Raw genomic sequence first — 19989 nt, forward strand, 5'->3', positions numbered from 1 at the left:
TCCAAGTCTGCATGTTTATTAGAGAAAGGACACTTACAAATACTGAAGATATAGTTTATATTCTGGAAAACCAAACAAAACCCTCAAGATCCAAGTCAACCCATTCTTCACCTTCAAAATATACTTTGATCTTATAGTAATGGTTATGACACCCAAAACATTTGAAATTTTAACAGTTTTTACTTACGCTTTTTTCTGTTGATGTTAGAGCAATTTATGTTTTAATACATAATTAATTGAAACATCAAGCTTTTAGATGCAATCCAAAGAATCAATCTTCTGCCCCTCTGCTGAAATTCACTGCAGTTTATGTGTCTCTCTTTTGTGCATTTAGATGAGAGGGGGGTGTCCGTTCCGACATCGGTGGAATAGTAGGCAAGTGGAATAGTCTTGATGCAGTTGAATTAGTGCTTAGTAAAGGAGAGTAAAGTCTTCTACTTATCATTCTTTTTTTACAGTCCAAGTACTGTTAATCTTCATTACACACTGCTGGCTCATATTCACCTTGCTGCCTACCAAAACCCACAGATCCCTCTCATCAGAGCTGCTTTCCAGTCAGTACTGCTTCAAGGGGCTGTGCCTCCCCAGGTGAAAGAAAACTCTGCTTTTATCCACCTTGATGTTCTTCAGTCTCCTGCCACCCGTTCCTCCTCTGCCTGTTCCGGTCTCTCTGATTGGCAGTACTACCCTTGGATTTCCATCAGTTTCATGCATCTGCAAACTCGGCCAGAGTCCACTGTATTGCCACAAGATACTGAACAGTACGGGTCCCAGGATACATCCCCGCAGGTCCTTGCCTGTCATCACTTTCCAGGTAGTGTACAACTTACTAACCACTATCCTCTGAGCCCAATCATTCAGTGTTTTCTTTTTCTAAACCCACCTGGTTGTCCATCCTCCCAGGTTAGTACAGGAATCACCAGACTGGGACAGGATATTATGGGACACTTACACATTGAATTAAATTACATCTTTTGTGCTACCCTTGGCCACAGAGATAATAATTTTATCACAGCAGGCAGAGGAGCTTGTAAGGCATGATTTGCTCTTGGAAAAAAATTTCACCCTGGCTATTCCAAATCATCACCAACTGGCCAGCACTTTAAGCGAACTGTTCCCTTTTTTCCACAGACTGAAATAAGGCTGACTGGCCCTCTTTTAAAACGGATGCAGTATCTGCCTTTCTCTAGTTGTCAGGAACAAAAGTAAAAAGTGGCATTATTGAAAGTCAAATGTCTGTTGACATTTGGTATTTAACCAGGTTTTGATCCACAGAATTTGCTCACTCCTTTTCCTTGGGATGATTTGCCCTCCAAAGTCTTACCTTTTTCACCAGCAGGACTAGAAAGATCTTAAATAATTGGGCTACTTACTCTTGGGCTCCCTCTGTAAGGCAGACTTGGTTTGCAAGGAAAATTCTACTATTTCAAAGAACAGTATATTCACAGTTTAAAAGACTAAACAAAAATTACAAGTATCTAGTCTACTTTCCTTCCACTTTGGGAAACCAAACCGAAACAATCAAGTTATCAGTTTTCCCCATATTGCTAGTTAAGATCAGGCAGGGAAATGGCACACAGGACAAATCAGTTACTTTTTATGTTCTCTTTTTAAAAATGAGGAAAAGGGAAGCATGAAGATAAAATATTTATTCCATATCAGAAAAGAATTATGGACAAGGAAATCTTAAAAGAGTAATCCTTCAAATCCCTTCTATTCAATGGAACCTCCTGAAGATTTGTCCTCTTTAAGGTACAACAAGGAAGCATGCAGGTAAATAGTGTGGAGGAATACCTATGATCTGTGTAGAACCTGTCCATCACAACTATTCAGGAAGTGTTTGTAAAATGGAAAATTTTCTCCAAAGGGAAACGAGAAAGAAACATGAAAGAGCTTTCTACAGTAAGTCAGCCAAATACTTCTCAAAATGTACTCTTCCATAGAATCATAGAATGGTTGGCTTGAAAGGGACCTTAAAGACCATCTAGTTCCAATCCTTGGCCAGGGACAGGGACACTTTCCACTAGACCAGGCTGCTCAGTGCTCCATCCAACCTAGCCTTGAACATCAACAGGGATGGGGCATCAACAGCTTCCCTGGACAACCTGTTCCTATGCCCCACCACCCTCACACTACAAAATTTCTTCCCATATCGACTCTCAACCTACTCCTTCAATTTGAAGCCATCTATCTGGCTTTCTTGAAGGCTCCCTTCAGGTACTGGAAGGCTGTAATTAGGTCACCCCGAAGCCTTCTCTTCTCTAGGCTGAACAGTCACAATTCTCCCAGCCTTTCCTAATAGAAGAGGTGCTCTGTCCCCCTCAACTATCTTGGTGGCCTCCTCCGAACTTGCTCCAACAGGTCCATGTCCTTCCTGTGCTGGGACCCCAGAGCTGGATCCAGCACTGCAGGTGGGGTCTCAGCAGAGCAGAGCAGAGGGGCAGAATCCCCTCCCTGGCCCTGCTGCCCACGCTGCTTTGGATGCAGCCCAGGACACCTTTGGCTTTCTGGGCTGTGAGTGCCCATGGCTGGGTCATGTCCAGCCTCTCACCCACCAGCACCCCCAAGTCCTTCTGAGCAGGGCTGCTCTGATCTGTTCATCCCCAGCTTGTACCAACGGCAAGGGTTTGATGCATCAAGGTACTGTATCTCATAAAGAGCTTGCAAAGAGGACAAGTACCATGGTGAACGGTTACAGGATTAACTCTGCTCATGCTCTCTTCATGAGTTATTTTCAGTCAGACACTGTTCTTCTGTCTCACATTTGACAGAAACAATACATCCTGGATACCAACCTTCCTCTAGAACCCAGGAACTACTGATGTCCCAATATCTCCTGGGCAGTTTGTCCTGTACACCTGAATCATTAACAGAAGGCACTTCACACTACACAGAAGTCTCTTTAATAATATTCTGTCCTTGCGTCCATTGTATATTTTAATTCTTGACTTTTCCCCAAAACTGAAACCGCAACCGAAGAAAGGTTAAAAACCTAACCTGGAACTTAAAAACGAACAGTTTTATTTCCAGTAAACTTCACTTCTAAGTTCAAACAGAGAATTATACTCACACAACGCTTCAGCTAACATGATTTCTTTTGTCCAACAGGGTAATTAAGCAGTACCCAAAACATTCTGGTTGTCAAGAGTCATTCCTGTTAAGACTTGTGAGATTATTCACTAAGGCTGTGTATCACAAAAAGAGCTATCTCTAGCTGTAGAGACTAGGGAAAGCAGTACAAAGAAATGCTTAAGAAATTCTAGGGATCACCTCTACAGATTCATCATCAAAAATCCCAGCAGACCTTCCAGGCCACGCAAAACCCATCTTGATTTGAAACAGTGTTATTGCTTCAAGAGGCGTTCTCTTCATCAAAGGAGGTGACCAGCTCCACTGAAGTCACAAGGAGAAGAGGAAAGGGGGAAATACTAATTCACCCTTTTTCTGGTTTTGCCGCCTAGAAGAAATATGCCACTTTTACGTCTGTGCAAAAAAGCTGCAGGCAAGGTCTTTAGCAATTAAAATTCTTATTACTAGGATACCTGCTGAAAGAGCATGAAAGTTACTTGAAAAAATGGGTCCAAGTAAATATTGTTAATATTTCACAGAGCATCAAAATGATGTCCTCCCAGATCAACCAGAAACAGTCAATGACACGACAATAAAATAAATAAACCAGGATGTTACTTCGGGTAGAAAATTACTCTAGTAAGGCATAAACCACACTGATGAAAATTTCAGACCTACAGAAGAAACACTATGAGAACTACATTACTGGGCATGCATCAAATTACGACAACAACTCAGACATGATGATTATCACAATATATACTGAGAGTGATAGGAAGTATGGTATGGTTATTTTCCTAAGTGTCAAAACAAGGTACAACTGCCAATAACTTTTTTTACTAGAGAGAAATCCACAGAAGCACAAGAATTCTTGAAACTGTAAACAAAAAAACCCTATGCACAGCTTGTTTCACTCACTATTACAGAATACCTCACTATTCTGTGAAGTGTTTCATTTCTGTGCCTTTGCAAAGCTGTAAAAACAAATATATGTATGATTTTTAAAAAATCAGAAGTTAAACATAAATGGAGACTCTTGTCCAAAAGAAGTAAAGGAAGAAATTAAACGTAAAATCTGTACAGGTAGCATAAAGATAATTTTAAAACATCATACTACATTCTGAGAATAAAACATGCTAGATATGAATAAAAGGAGTAGTAAGATGATAAATATGAATGAATTCCATAAAAAAAAAAAAAAAAAAAAAAAAAAAAAAAAAGAGGAAGACAAACACCAGATCTGGCAGGTTACAAGAAAAACACAGTAAGAATATATAAAAATTAAGAGAAAGTAATCTGAAAAATAAATATTCCTCCTTTGGGAGCAGGAAGGCTCATACAAAAATCTACAGAACTAAAGGATGACAAATATGAACACGAAAATTTAGGACCCTTCTATTATATTCCTTTACAGCTGCATTGGTGAAGACATTCGGTAAATATTCACTCATCTAAAGAAGATATGAGTGAACGTTTAATGTTCACTCTGTATAATTTATATCTACATTCTTACACATCTCCAAAGGCTTAAGCAAAATACAAGTCTTGGTATTGACAGAGTCCTTGCTGAACTCAGACTTTTCAAGGGTTTACTGAAGAAAACTAAGATCTAATTTTGTCTCTATCTTCAATTCTAGTAATGAGCAAATGCAGAGCATCATTTGATTTACTTTGATTTGATTTGGTACAGTGAATTTAAACATATCTGCTGGCTCCAAGGTTAAATTGTGAACAGTTAGCCTCAAAGATGACAAGTCATATTATTCTGGATTACAAACAAGTGTTGTCATTATGAAATAGAACATGATCCTCAAAGACAAAAACAGAGGATATCTACAACCGGAGATGCAACTTGCCAGTCAAAATCAGCTCAGAAGTACCACAGATACTCTGAACTAGGAATCTCACATTCAGAGATGCTGAACTGCAAGTACGCACACACAGTCATGAGAACCCTAAGGTCCTATTCCATGGTCAAAGCACCGCTGTTTCCCTAGTATTTGCATCTGAGACACAGTAAATCCTGCTTGGTATGTTTTAGACATTCTACAGTTACAAATTTCAGCTGCAATGTGAATACTGCACAAATGAGAATTAATGATAAGCGGTCAATTATTCTGCATAATGATGTTTGTCTCCCCTGTTCAGTCTCATCCTCTCTTTGGTAATATTCTCTATTTCATATATACTTTCCAGAAGATGAACTAATGATGACAGACTGTACAGGAATTTTCCTTTGGGTTATGACTACAACATGAGTAAAAGTAACACCAAACAAACACACGTCAAAAGGTGCACCAAAAAAAAGTATTCATCATACGTTCTACTAGCTTCAAAGCATGACCACAAACAGCATATTCTTGTTATTTCCTGTGATTATGCCAACACCTTCATGAAACCTTTGTCAAAAGCAACCAAGATCAATAAATCAAACCTTTAAATATCACATACAAAATTGCTTCATACAAAGTCTCTTTGATATAATACCACAAAGGAACAAAAGTCCAAGTGATGAATATATCTGATTCAAACCTAAGAGTTCTGCCTCCCTTTTTACTGCCTGCTAAGGCTGTTCTTAAGTAGTGCACAAAAAACTAGTCATTAGCATACAATCAACTACTCACGAACATATAATCATAAAAAATTCAAAACAAATTTCACCTGTATTTGAGACAAATAGTTAATGCTAACATAATGTTAAGAACTCATAATCACATATCAATATTATAGAAGAGAAAATATTAATTATATTATTATGGATTAAAATAATAACAATTTCATTATGATTCTAATCTAAATTAATATATTTCTATATTATTTTATATATTATATAACATTATTTGTATTATATATTAATAAAAAATGAAACATTGAGATTGGTTTTTAATTTGCAAATCAACATGCCTGAAATTCAAAGCAATTATTTTTGCATGTTCCTTACACAAATTTATGAATACTAGGAGATTTGTCTTGTTCTTTTACTACTAATTGAGAGGAATAAGTTGGGTAGTACAGATGATACAGAATTATTCTTTGATAAATTTAAGAAATGGCAGGGTTCAGTTAACCTTACTTTCTGCAACAAGTTGACTACTGCATGCATATATGATCTATCAACATTTAAAGGAAACCGGAGTTCTTAATTAGGAAGAAAATTCTCTGAAATATGATTCAATTTGAAAAATGGACTTAAATTCATCACCTTAGAATAGGTATTTGTCAACTGTGTTGTTTTCCCCCGCAATTCCTTTCAGAGGATAGTAAGTGTTAAGTATCATGGGGAACCCCAATGTACCTGCCACAGTACTGACATTAAATAATTATTTAAAGTTACCATCTTCTAGTTTCAAGCATAACTACCGGTTTATTTAGATATAGAAAAGATTACCCTATAGAGTTCCAACCAGAATTTTTTACGAGCCACCTTTTGCCAATATAAAACATATTTTGATTATCCTGTTTTTAATAGATGGGGAAAACTCTGAAAGAATGCACATAGGCAACAGTTTTAAAATATGTTATCAATAGACATTTGAACTTCAAGTAAACTGCTGTCTGGACAGTTCTATTTATAGAAGGTCATGAAGCCCATCCCTGACTCACCAAATGCCAGAAGCACTAAATGCACTACAATGAAAACCTGCATCTCTCTATTGATACTGCCCTCCATTTCTTAATCTCTTCTCTCTTTCAAGTTAATAACTCAAAATATCTACCCATTTTTTTCTAGCTTTATATTTCAAGTTTGGGGGTTTTTTTGCTTTGCCTACAAAAAAAGTCCATGTGCGAGCTTTACTTAATAAAAGATGATCATAATGCACTGAGATTGTCCAATAAAACTCCTATAACTCTAAAAATAAAAACCACCCCCAAAACAGACTCTCATTTACTTGTATGCTTTACCAAGTCAATGTCTTTTCTATTTCCCAGTACTAGGTAAGATTGCACTTTTACACAAAATACTGAATTAGACCTGATTCACAGAGACTTCTATGTGTCTCTTCCAACTAACCATGTCCCACACTAAGTCTTCCTATAGATACAATGTTCTCTTTTCTTGTAAAGAAAACTACAAGGTATGCTAATAGTCCAATTCATTATCAGGAATACACTCCCAGAACAATGATAACACTCATGAGTGAATGTGGGACATGCCAACATTAAATCAATCACTGGTCAGCTGCTCATCCCTAAGAAGGCAATAACACAGCTCACTGACAGTAATATCTTATGGATATCTTCAGAAAACACCGTTCCTTAAGAACTGTATGGAAACTTTAAAATGAAACAGTAAAACAAAGCAAAGATATTCAGGTAATTTTAGTCACCATGAAAAGTTGCAGTTCCCACATTCCACAGCTCCACGCTTTACTTACTGGAGGTTATAATATTATATAAATATTTTATTATTTGAAAATTTATTCAGCCAGTTTGCAGACTTATTCAAACTGTTAGAGATGACTCATACTCAGTGAGACCCAGGGGTTCCCAGTTATCTAAAAAATTACTGGAACACACTCCGATCAATCTGACCTTATGGTTGCCTCCAGCAATCTCAGGAAAAGTAAAAATTCTGACTCACAGTTAAGTCTGCACACTGTAAAAACCGTGCACCGTAATTCTGTAATTCACACAGCTGTGGAATGAAAGTATGACATTAATCTAGTGGTGACTAGCAGATAAAAAACCAAACCAAGCACACTTCGTATGATATGTAGAGATTTTCTGAGTTGGTCAAGCAAATCTTACCCCAGCAGAATTTTAGCATGAACCTCTTTGTTAGTCCTTGAGATTTCTCTCAAAGAGGTAATTTCTGCATCAAACCAAAATCCTCTTTCTTCTGGTGTCTCAACATTGTAGTTAACCATCACCACATCACCCACTTTTAGCTCACTCCACTTCAGAATGGTTCTTGCTCGGGGTCGAAGATTAACTGTGTCCATTTCTATTATGCCATTTTCTGGGTACCTTGAAAAGTAAAACCAACAACACCAATGATTATGAATCCTGCAAGAGTAAAAAGGAAGTCACAGACAACATTTTTCAGAAGTAAAAGTTTTTACATATTCTTTGGTCACATAAGAACCACAAAATCTGACCTTATATCCTTTTTTAAATATAGCTTTCCTCTGAATACAGACTAAGAATTTGTCTCTTCTCAGATGGGAAAAACGGTCTCCATGAGTTCTCAAAAAAAAAAAAAAAAAGTAAATCTATATGCACTTCTTGATAATTTAGTGTTATTTGACACCACTATAACTAAAATCCCAATGCAGGAAGGAAACCTTTTCGAATTTGAGATGCTTTTCAGTTTAACACTACGGTTTTCTTATATTCCTCTGAATGAGGCAAATATTACTTGATAGTAGAGCCTGTATTTGCACATGTGCAGGAAAAACAGCAGAATATAGACATGATCAAAATACTACTTGCAAAAAAAAGCTAGCCTGTAACAAAAAGTTAAAAGATGCTACAGTGAAGCTCCTTTTTCATGCTGTGTGTAGGCAGATAAAAATCTCCCATCATTTAACTAATACTACATGAGCTCACAGAACAAATTGACCAGAGAAAATGAAATTGAGTCTACTGCAAATAAACAACTGCTATTAAAATTATTCATTCTCCCTTCTCAGCAAACAATGCTGAGGATAATGTATCTTAAGTCATATTTTCATCATGCAGTTACTGGCACTTTACCAAGAGCACTCACAGTTAAATTAATATACCTTTATCAAACAGCATTGTTAAATTGTAACGGCAAAATCCTACTCTTACTAATAAAAGTATGGCTCTACCTCTTTCCAACATGCCTCCCCCTGTAGTGAACAAGAAAATTTCAAGGTCTTGGGAAAATCACACATTGTAACTTACTACAGGAAGAAATGCTAAAACTGTCATTAACAGCATGAGACTCTGACAGACTATAGCCCAAAATCAGGATGTATACTCCTGAACAGTTGCCTGAAAGCCCACCAATAAAATCGAATACATTTTAGACAAGTTCATCTTGCTTTGTTTTGTGCCTTCTATTAAATCTAACACACCAGTTTGCTACTACTGATGGCAGGGGGGCTGGGCGACAGGGGAGATTTATTGATTGTTTTGTTTAAAGAAGCATGAACCCCAACAGTTTAGTAGTGGGTGTACTTTCAGATAAACTAATGGCTAAGTAATAGAATATATCTCTAACCACTTACGAAAGTTAAATACAAAGCCTGTTTTTTCACCAACATCTTCAGATCCTAATTATAAAATTATGCACAACAGAAGTTATATCATACAAAGACAGGTGCTTGGGATCAAGTCGTTATCAAAACAACAGTTTCATATGATGTAACTCTCCACATTTCCTAAGGTTTTTTTGCTCATGTTGTTTCCAAATTCAGTGCATACTAAAAAGCTAACATTTGAGGTTTTGCCTTTATGTTGTGCAACTTTCTCCTAAAATAATTACCATACCATTCTACTATATTAATTATTAATATTTTAACTATAATATCCACAAAAACCACAATTGATTTACCTACAGGTAATAAGACAAAGCAAAAAACAGCTATAGAGGTCATGCCTATTTTATTGAGTGCCCAAATAACATCACATTACTGTACAACAGCCTACTAAATCTTAAGACAGCTACATTTGACCTACTAATCAGTTCCAAAAGTTTTACAGTAAACCCCTCCTAAAGTTTGTAGAAGACAAGAAGCAGAACATAGTAAATAAACAATAAATTTACTTGAACTCTGAAACCAAAATAGTGCTTAAACATAGGAAACTTAGAGAAGATAGATCAAAAATAGACACCATTTATGTATACAGTGAAATAATCAAATAAAAAGTACATATGGGATTGTAAAAATAACCAATAAACCTTTTACACTTTCCCATGTCACTGTAAAAAAAAAAAAAAATCAAAATATGTGACTTACAAGAGTTTACATTCAGAGAAACTTCACCTTCACCTGAAAAATCTATTCTCTTCTGAAAGTAAAATGTCTTCAGCTTCTGTTTTAACTGGGAGAGCTTTGGACAAACTCTTTTTCCTAAATTCAGATTCATGTTATCTTTTCCACCTCTATATAACACAGAATGGAATCTTTCCTATTGTACTGATGAGGAATTTCAAAGATTGTCATCATTAACAATGTCTCCACTGTTGCTCTTGGTAATAGCTCATGAAAAAATCCCAAGCAAAAAAACTGCCTATTAGCTTGACTAGAACAAGACCACTTACCGAAAGAAACCCCCAAAATCCTCTTTTATAAACAGAAACTAACTGTTTTCCAAAGGAAGAAAAGGAAGGCTGACTCTCCACTGAGTGCATTTTTCCTCTAATCAACTGGTCAGAAACACATGCTTAGAAACTTCAGAAAAAAACAAATGAGATTTCTTTTGCCATATTTCAACTTTCTTTTGTAAAGGGTTCCAGACATTGAATGTTTTTACTGCCTTCACACAGAGTGAAAAGTCTTCATAGTTGTTGGTGAATGCTAGGAGCGATTTAACCCTTCACTTTTGTCTATAACTGATACCTTAGGCAGAATAGCAGAAGCAGTATTTGTCACAAGTTTTGAGTTAGGCTAAAAATTTCACAGAGTTAAACTCTGTATGTTAAACTCAGTACCACTATTCATTATTACACTAATAAGTAAACAGTACTTTCACAGTAAACTTGTGCCCTCAAATGTGTCTAATGCCACAATTTACTTAAATATGGAAAAAAAAAAAATCACACTCACATTAGAAAATTCTACTACCTCACATTCATTTTCCTGAAGTTTACCATGGCATTTGTAAAAGTCACGCATTAATTTAAGACCTAATCTCTTAAATATGCAAGAATAGTATTTAAGCATAGAATCACAAGATAGGAATATGTGGGCTTATGTAGATGAACTAAAATATAAAGAGAATAAATAGGATATTTTAACCTCAAGAATTAAGTGAAAATTAATTCTTGCCCACTCTGGCAAGCTTTAATAAAGGACTACTGTGAGACATGAACATATGCAGAAAGTATTTTCTCATTTATTTAGTTACTTTCAAAATCCTAAGATAACACTCAAGAGAAAACAAACATTTTCACAGCAATGTTTTACTTAGACTAGCATAAATTTGGTCCAGTTGAAATGAAGTTTACAAGGCACAATTAAACCTTTAAATTTAAAACAGTTGTGGACTGTTTCTTGGTTTTCCACGTTTTTAGGACATTTGGCAACTAACATTGAAAAAAGGAGCTGTAACAGCAAGCATAATCATAAGATTTAAATGAATATTGCACATAGGATGTCTCTATTTACCCCTAATTTAATTCTTCCCTGTAATATTTCTAACACCAGCATAGCAAGGATTTCTTGAGATTTCCTATCTGTGTAGATGTTCCCCATAGCAAAGAATTATTCATGAAGTAACAATTCCAGTATTTCTTAGCTATGGTCAGATGATTGGCTTTGGTTCCTAAAATGCTCAAATACTATGACACATAGTAGTTCCATGTCAAAATAAACCTAAGTCTGCTCAGCTTACTGAGACCTTGCAACATTACCCTCTAAAACTTTTCCCAGCTGTTACTAGAACAACTAGAACTGGAAAGATAAGGTTCTGGGAACAAAAGTAAAGACTTCCTCATCCACTCTCCATACTCATATAGCGAGGAATGTTAGTGCAGATGTACAATTTTAAAAATAAATTTCCAATATTAAGAAAATGAAAGTGTAATTTATTTTCTCAATTTAAAGATTCAGAAAAGAGTCATTTCAACCCTGGAATGAAGGAATAGAAGGGCAAAAACAAAAAAAGAAACAAAATGGAATTAACTCCTAGAAGAGGTAAATCTGACTGAGAAGGTAGACCTGAATAAAAACTAGATTCCCACCATCCTGATAACCTGAGGAAAAAATGAGTCCAGTTTTGCTGTAGTGGTTGAGAAAGCCAACACAGTGTTTGAAAAAACACTACACTGGAAGACCATGTAAGCCACAATTATGAATGGGGAAAAAAAGTATCACTGGGGTAGTCGAGCTGTGCGCTTCCAAAAAACCAGTAGGTCTGATAATTTGTTGTTACAAGAAAAATAAGCAATATATTTCAAAAGGCAGACTGGAAGGCATAATGAATACCAATAAAGATAAAAATCAGTCACATGGAACATAAACAAGATTTTGAAAACCTTACCTAACAACTAATAATTACACAATTAAGCTGCTTAAACACTGAGAAACTGTATTAATAGACTAAAGAGAACAATCTTACTTTCCTAATTACTTTAATTCTGAATTTCAAGAAAAAGTAACTTCTAGTCTTACACGACTGCGCTGTGTGGACAACACGGATACCCTGAAGGGAGACAATCTGGAAATTAGAGTATCAAAACAGAAGTTCAGAAGCCTAAGAAATACATAAAACATTCAATTTTTAATACAATACTGCTGTATTATAAGTTCAAGTAATGTGAATAAAGTGAAGACCAGGTTTACTTCACTAGATAGCAGAGAGGATGACATGTCATGCGTTTACTAACAGACCTTTTTTTTAAAAAACTCTCCTCAGGAGTGCAAGGAGAACACTTACAGCTAATTCAAGATAAATGAGTAAGTAGTAAAATTCAATCTTATTCTCACTGATCACACCATTTTTTTCAGTGAAGAATCAGTTTTAACCAAAAAAAAGTTTAACTGTTACTATGTTAGTTGTTCTCTCAAAACTAGGACAGCAAAGCCACCCTGCCTTAGCTCAAGTCCTTTCTAAAGAAATATAGGAAACACCTGGATTGTCACCTCAAACTATTTCCTTTTTAGTTTGCACATGGTGTCTACTTCATTAGAAATCAAATAGTTAACGCCTGTTGTCAAAACCCTGACTTTAATACCTATGATCTGACGTTAGAAAATACAGAATATGCAGTCAGAAACCCATTGCAAATGGGACACACAACCTTACAAGGAACAGACTTCTTGAAATTAAGAGCACTAGTGTGCAGCTCCCACAAAATACTTTCAAGTCTGAATGATTCTGGTGGCACTCTTTCCAGTGAGGATATATGGAAAAAAGACATCTGACACAGCAGCTCTTTTATTACTTTAGCATTGCACAATAATCTACACGAGGTAAAAATTTTGAATGAGTAAACAAACTAATCACTGATATTAGAAACTGGAAAACAAAACTACACAGCTAGGAAAAGTGGTTCAAGTAGTCACTCAGACTACTTACAAAAATGGTTTGTGACTGACAAAAGGTCAGAAAAAAAACATGTGTTAGCCTTAGGAACAGATTGTCTTAAAATTCTACTCAGCAGACAATATAGCTCTTATTCCTCTTCTGAAATTATACATAAACTGTCCAACATAAACAAAAGGAAATAAGTGCCTTATATTTAAACTACAGTCTGTAGCTCCCATCATTTTGTTATGTTTCTAGCCATCAATTTCATGTCATTCAAAAGGAATCCCTTTCCTCACCTCAGTGTCTGAAACTACAGTCAGGAATCTGATAGCATGCATCCTTCTGAGGTGCACTCTTTCCTGTATTTGATGTATATAAAGAAAAAGTCAAATAACTCAGCTAAACATTTACAAGGATTAACTGAGAAACACATAGCATGCAAAGGGATGTATTTTGGCATTGCTTCACTGAAGACAAAACAGAATGGTTTACATCATGCACTATCACTAATGCTGCACAAAGCAGCTCAAAAAAGCAGGGATGCTCTCCCATATTCCAGCCCGGCTGGGCAAATTTATTTGACTGATGAGTGACAAAATCCAGTAACATTCACCTAGTAAACACTAGTTTTTACATGTATTAGGAAGCAAGAGCACTTCATTGTACAGTCACACAACCACAAAACTCAATGCAACTTCACTATCAGATGTACACAGCTGGAAAGCAAAGTATGAGAAAGAAGTAGGGGCTATCTCATCTGAGAATGGCCCATACTGTCTTTTGGTCTCCAAAAATCAGTTTATCAGTAGTGTCATCTATGTGAATTTTCAGATACAATCTATTCAATCCCACCCTACTACCTATATCTGAGAATTTCACATTAAAAACATTTAGAAAAATGGACCTATTCAACAAGTCCAATCTTCAAACCATTCCTTGAGAAAGTAACAGCAAGTTTAATACTATTATCCTCTTGATGAACTCTTCAGCTGGGGATGACACTTTCAAATAGAAAGTGGTTTTTTTTGACCAGGTAGTTCTTAGAACTTTTCTTCTCATCGCCTCAAGATATTCTGAGCTCTCCAACTATAAGACCGTGTCTTGCATGTTGCTTCAACAGCCACACAGGACAACCATACTTTTTTGACCTCTGTGGCAACATAGTGGGATCCTAATTTTCTTAATATGTGTGTGTGTGTGTGCGCGCGCGTTTACAACTTTAAAGATACGAGAGCATCATTCCACAGCTCACATTAAGCATGAAGCAACTAGTTCCCCAGAATAAATAACCGTATACTTTATGGCATATGATGCAGAAATTACCTCATGGTTTAAAATAAAATTCTCTGACTGTTATAATGCCTGAGAGGAATATCATCAGCCAAACACAATGGATTTGAAAAAAGTTACCTACACTTGAGACATACTGAATCTCTACTTGCATATAGGTAGTCATACTGAAATTTCTCATGCTGCAGAAACATCCAGCCTCCCCATGGCTTCTGCTGAGAGCTTTCTTAAACGAAAAGACTTGATTACAAATGAATTAAACAAGAAAAGGAAGGAAAAGACATTATTTGATTGTATACCCCTAAGTCTTTCCACTGCTTTGGGGAGCTAATGATCAAGAAGCTAATACTTGCAGAATGAGAACTGTCTCCCTGTAAGTACACTATGACCACTGCTACACCAGTAACAAATACAAAATACAGTAAGTTAAGAAGGGGCAAATATGACACAGCATTGTAGGCATGTCCTTATGGCACCACTCTGAGCTACTGATACGTCCTACTTCTGATCTGAAGTGATTCTTAAGCAAGCTGTGGTGGAGATCACCCACAGTTATCTCAGTTAACTTTAGGATCTCAGCATGTGTCGGATTCTTCACAAGTCCTTTTAAATCAGGATTTGGCTTTATGTTCAAGACAGGTTCATTTCTTCTGTATTTGAAGTCAGTTGCTGGGCGCAGAAGAAAGAGATGTATGATAGCATTTTATGAAACCTGATAGCACACCCTTGACTTCAAAGTATCTAATGACTCCTTGTGATACCCACAAATGCAAAGGCGAAATGGACATAAAGGGAATAAAGTCTAAGAAGGGGAGGAAGATGACACTTCAGAAACACACCTTCAAACTGCTACCACCAGAGAAAAACCTGCATTCAGAAATTGAAAGCAGAAGATGGAGTGTCACACAAAAGTTACATAGCCTCAAATGGACGCCAAGAAATTTGGTACTGTCTGAAGTTCAGCAGTAAAACTGGTACTTAGGTCTCTTCCTCACTGATGAAAATAGGGCTCTCAAAAGCACCACACGTCTTTTAAACCTTTGCATTTATCAAGAACTGTGACTTCAATTTAATCTGAAACTGAGTTCTGTTCCTCCCAATGGCCCTAGGTTTTCTCTCTGCAGAAATATGTGGGCCTTAAAACTATTGCAGCAATTTAGTTAAATAACAGACACACAGCTGGGGTGGGGGGTGGTGGTGGAAGAGGCAGGAGGAAACCACTACAGAAACAACTCAACAGTGCTGTTATCAAAAATCACAGAGGGATATGCAGTACCTCCTATCTGTGGCAGTCACAGCTGCTAAGAAAGCTCTGTTTAGTCATAAGTTAGTTACCCCTTTGAAATTACTATAATTAATTCTTGCCCAGAAAGGATAATTTCCCTTAATTTACTCTTTGCAAAAACAGCTCTGTCATACTTTTTCCTTTCACATTCACTATAACTACACTATTTAAACAAGAAATGGAAAGAGGAACAAATGAACACTGAGCCCCTCAGAGGAGGTGCACTTTTATGGAATCTGAAACTGCATACCAAAGTGTTCAAGTTTTGCACAGTCAATATATCAATGATTTTTGATATTTCGATCTAGCAGCACTGCTGCTAAAGCCAGCTTTCTCACTTAAGAAAAGGACAAGTCCTGCTTCACCCTTTAAGAACAACAGCTCTAGAAAACCATAGTGACCCAGTGGGTAGAGTAGACCAATCCAATCCATTACAGGTGACCTATCCCTCAACTGTAATCTTTGTGGTGATTCTTTTTTTTCTTTTCAAACTGGAAGGATGTAACAGACAGATAAGCATCAGTTATGATTTGAGAAGTTGTGCACCTGTGCCCACCTCTAACATATAGTCCTTCCAAAGTACTAAAGTAATTTTGATGGCTTTACTGGCACCAGGCTTATGCCTTCCATTTGTAAGTCATTTTTACTCTATTTCAGATAATGGAGAGTGTTTTCGTGTCATGTAAGAATACCTGTTGTAGGAAAGACAGAGCTGGAACTATGCCACCCATGACAGCCATCATCTATCAGAGATAAAAAGAAGAAGAGCTTCTCCAAAACAACACAGCAAGGACAGACTAGAAAATGCCAAGTACATCTGGCAGTATGTACTTTGTCCAAACCTGAAAAACAAAACACCCACGCACATGTAACTGTGCAGGGCACAGTATTCACAGTGAGATATGAAGAACAGGAGTGAAGAGATAAATTAATCTATTTCTGGAACAGAGAACAACTGTGTGTCAAAGCAGACCATGATCTTCCTACTTATCCACATCACACAAAGAGGTGGCAGAATACAAGTGTTGTCTACAGACCTCAAAGAAGTAAACACTAATGTATGAAAACAAAGTGGTAGGAGCACAAATGTAGTTACAATAAGAACGTGCATGTTGGGTAACACTAAAAGAAAAGAAAGAGAGACCCCAAAAGAACTGTATCAGAAACATCCATCAAAAACTTTATCACTCATAAGTGTACAAGTCGCACTTTCCAATTATTTTTCTTTCCAAAAGCTCTAACTTCCATTACTTTAGATTGAACAGCTTAAATGTGACTATCTTGCCACATTATGCTTTTGCGCCTTACTTAATTTTGCTGGCTAAGTGCATACAACTGCTATACACAACCACCTTATAGGAGTAGGCAGACTGTCTCCACCTGCTGAAAGGGAAATACACATAAACAGAGGTCAATGGTTTTTTGTTCAGTAAGACTATACCGAAGAAAAATCAGAACTGTTGCGAAACTTCTTCTACTTCTGTACTTCCAACTCATAAAAAATGACAGCATCTACAATAAAGTAACATTTCACCACAACAGTTACAAATACTTTCTCAGAAATGTTTGACCATTGCTAACTTACATATATCCACAGTAAGGTAAAATCATGTAATATTAAAGACAGGTCTTTGAAATCACACCATCAAAGACAATAATTCCAAGGAAAAATATTTTCATTTTGATCGTAACAGTTGGCTATGTTATTTTCAAGTATTTTTTGCAATATTCACTGAAGTATTTACATTCCTATTTCCACCACTTTAATTCTCTCACATTTTAAGTAAAAGGCTTGAAGTCACAGATATGGAATCCAAACTCAGCATAGAGTCAAAAAAGTGCATTAACTTGTATCTATTACTAGTAAGAGGAACAAAAAGTGCTTGCTCTATGTAACTCAGATTCACAGTTGCATATTAAAATATGTAAAGCTGAAATAGCTACTCTAAAAAAGTGTTTTGAAAATCTACATTTAGTTAATATTGAATATACTTTGCATCCTTCTATCTCAATCTTACATTGCACAAACTACAGTACTTCTACTAATCTCAGTGTCAAAAATTAAAAATACTCAACTCATTTAAAATTTTATTTGTTTAGAAGCTTAACTAACTGCTTTAACACATTATTACAAAAAAATTTCAGAACCATTTCTCAAGCAAATGAAGCGATGCAAAGCCTGCTCATAAATACAAAATCCTTTCAAACTCAAGGTTTCCCACCCACACATTGCAGGCTCTAGAATTTGTTATGACTAGAGAATGGACAAAAAACCCCCAAACTAACTTGAAAAAAACCCCACCCTCTCTCCAGTTCAGCATCAGTTTCAAGTCCTCAGTCACGAAGTTCTCAATAACAAATTTCTACTGTAAGTGCAAATCTGAAATTTTGTGCACAATTGCTCTATTTGGAACAAAATAAATCCAAATTAAGTAAAAAGATTTGCTTTAAGGTGAGCTCTCCTTCAGCTCCATTTAGAGGAATTCAATATACACAGGAAATAATTTTAAAAAAAAATTAAAAAAACTTTACTTAAAAAACCCACAGTTAAAATTTGGTTGTATGGTTTCTTTTTCTTATGTAGAAAGGATGTATATTCTTATATAGAAAGGATATTCTTATGAAGAGAAGATATTAATATTTCACAAGTATTTAAGCATGAAAAACATCATTACTGCCAATGGATTTGCTATATCCACTAAAAAGTGTTATAAATTTTTTAGTATTTTTTTTCTTGGTTGCAATATTGAACTTGCTTTCTTTGATTCCAAGCTTCTTCAAGAAATTCTTGGTTTATACAAACCAAATAACAACATGTGATGTCCTCAAAATAGTATCAGGAGCACTTACTCATCGTACTTGATATGATAAATAGCTTCTTCATCAGTGTCCATACAGTCTGAATAAGATGTGGAAGGAGTACTGTCCAAATTATTTGCATTTTCTCTAGAATGATCTTGATTTAAGTTTCCATTAGTCCTTTTGTAAGTGTTACCACTCTTCCCTTGAGCTTTACCATTCTTATGTCCCTTTGTTGCTCGGGTAACATTTTCTATATGAGCTTCAAACCAGGCTCCAATGCTGACATCACGTGCATCCACCAATTCATTTATCTAAAAGGAAAATTCAATAATGAATTTATGCTTATTTTATAAAATACCAATTAAGAAAAAAATAAATCAGACAACTTACTATGCTACTGCTTAACTCTGTTATCAGTAAAACCACTATAATAACTAGTAGAGCTTAAGCAAGTTCAAGTAATATGCAATCATAAATACTTTTATATCCACTTTCAATATTTTATTACTCTTCCTTCATTAAAATCTAGTATAAATGTAATTTGTATGTAGTTTTAAAAAGCAATGCTAACTTTATTTTCCCCTTCAAACCTGAAAATTAGCTTAATCTCTTTCATTATCCTTTCCTCTTGTTTCACCAACTGCTCTTTATGGCTATAAAAAGCACACACAGTATTAAAATACTAGCTCACAACCGAAGGGTTTACAGACCTTCCTGAGCCTCCAACTTGGAATTATTATTTAACTTTCTACCTTTCTGTCCTGCAAGATTTTTTTCATCATTAAAAACTCAAGGTCAGATGGGAAAAAAAAAAAAATCTAACAAGGTTGCCAGCTAGCCAAAGAGTTACAGTCAGCCAAAATGTTATGACTGCCCATTTTACTATTCTAAATCATGTTGTATTTTTTCTAATCTTCAGGTAATAAACAGATGTCCCTTTAATAATACTGAGAACACCGAAAGAAAAAAGATTTAAAAACCACTTCAACAGTACACCAACTATAAAAAAATTATTACAGAAGAACTACTGCACATAGAAAATACCTTTAATTATCAATATGAGACACATGCATGTATGTAAATACACATATGGTTCAAGCTACAGTCTTTGTCAAGTACCAGCACTGTGCCAGAGAGATACTTACTCTCACACACTCCAAAGGCTAATTTCTAAGATATGAATCATCTTACTGTATTTTCACAGGAGCAAAACTCAGTTAGTTTTAGTATTTAGAGTGAAGCAATCCTTAGGTTTGAAAGCACAACTGACATCAGTTTCAGCTAACAAGTTTATCCCATTAAAGGAATACCTCCTGCTTTACTCTTTCCATTCCTCCTCTTCAGATAACTTTCAAATCTTACGGTATGTAAAATACCAA

General features: G+C 35.8%; 1 protein-coding gene across 5 annotated transcripts in view; it reads right to left on the reverse strand.

Moving 5' to 3' along the window:
* UHRF2 (ubiquitin like with PHD and ring finger domains 2) overlaps nt 1-19989 on the reverse strand; it is an 80502-nt gene that overhangs the window by 41835 nt on the left and 18678 nt on the right. For 4 of the 5 annotated variants that reach the window (XM_042013019.1, XM_042013021.1, XM_042013020.1 and 1 more), the window contains exons 3-4: nt 18659-18921; nt 7819-8037 (exon numbers count right to left, since the gene is read on the reverse strand). In XM_042013019.1, coding sequence (XP_041868953.1) covers nt 7819-8037; nt 18659-18921 — 482 coding nt within the window. The remainder of the gene's footprint in view (nt 1-7818; nt 8038-18658; nt 18922-19989) is intronic. The other variant, XM_042013024.1, reaches the window with a different exon arrangement.

The sequence above is a fragment of the Corvus kubaryi genome, unplaced genomic scaffold (genome assembly GCF_017639235.1).
Source record: "Corvus kubaryi isolate FWS band 111438036 unplaced genomic scaffold, C.kubaryi_AGA036_p1.0 split1-37296, whole genome shotgun sequence".
Classification (NCBI taxonomy): domain Eukaryota; kingdom Metazoa; phylum Chordata; class Aves; order Passeriformes; family Corvidae; genus Corvus; species Corvus kubaryi.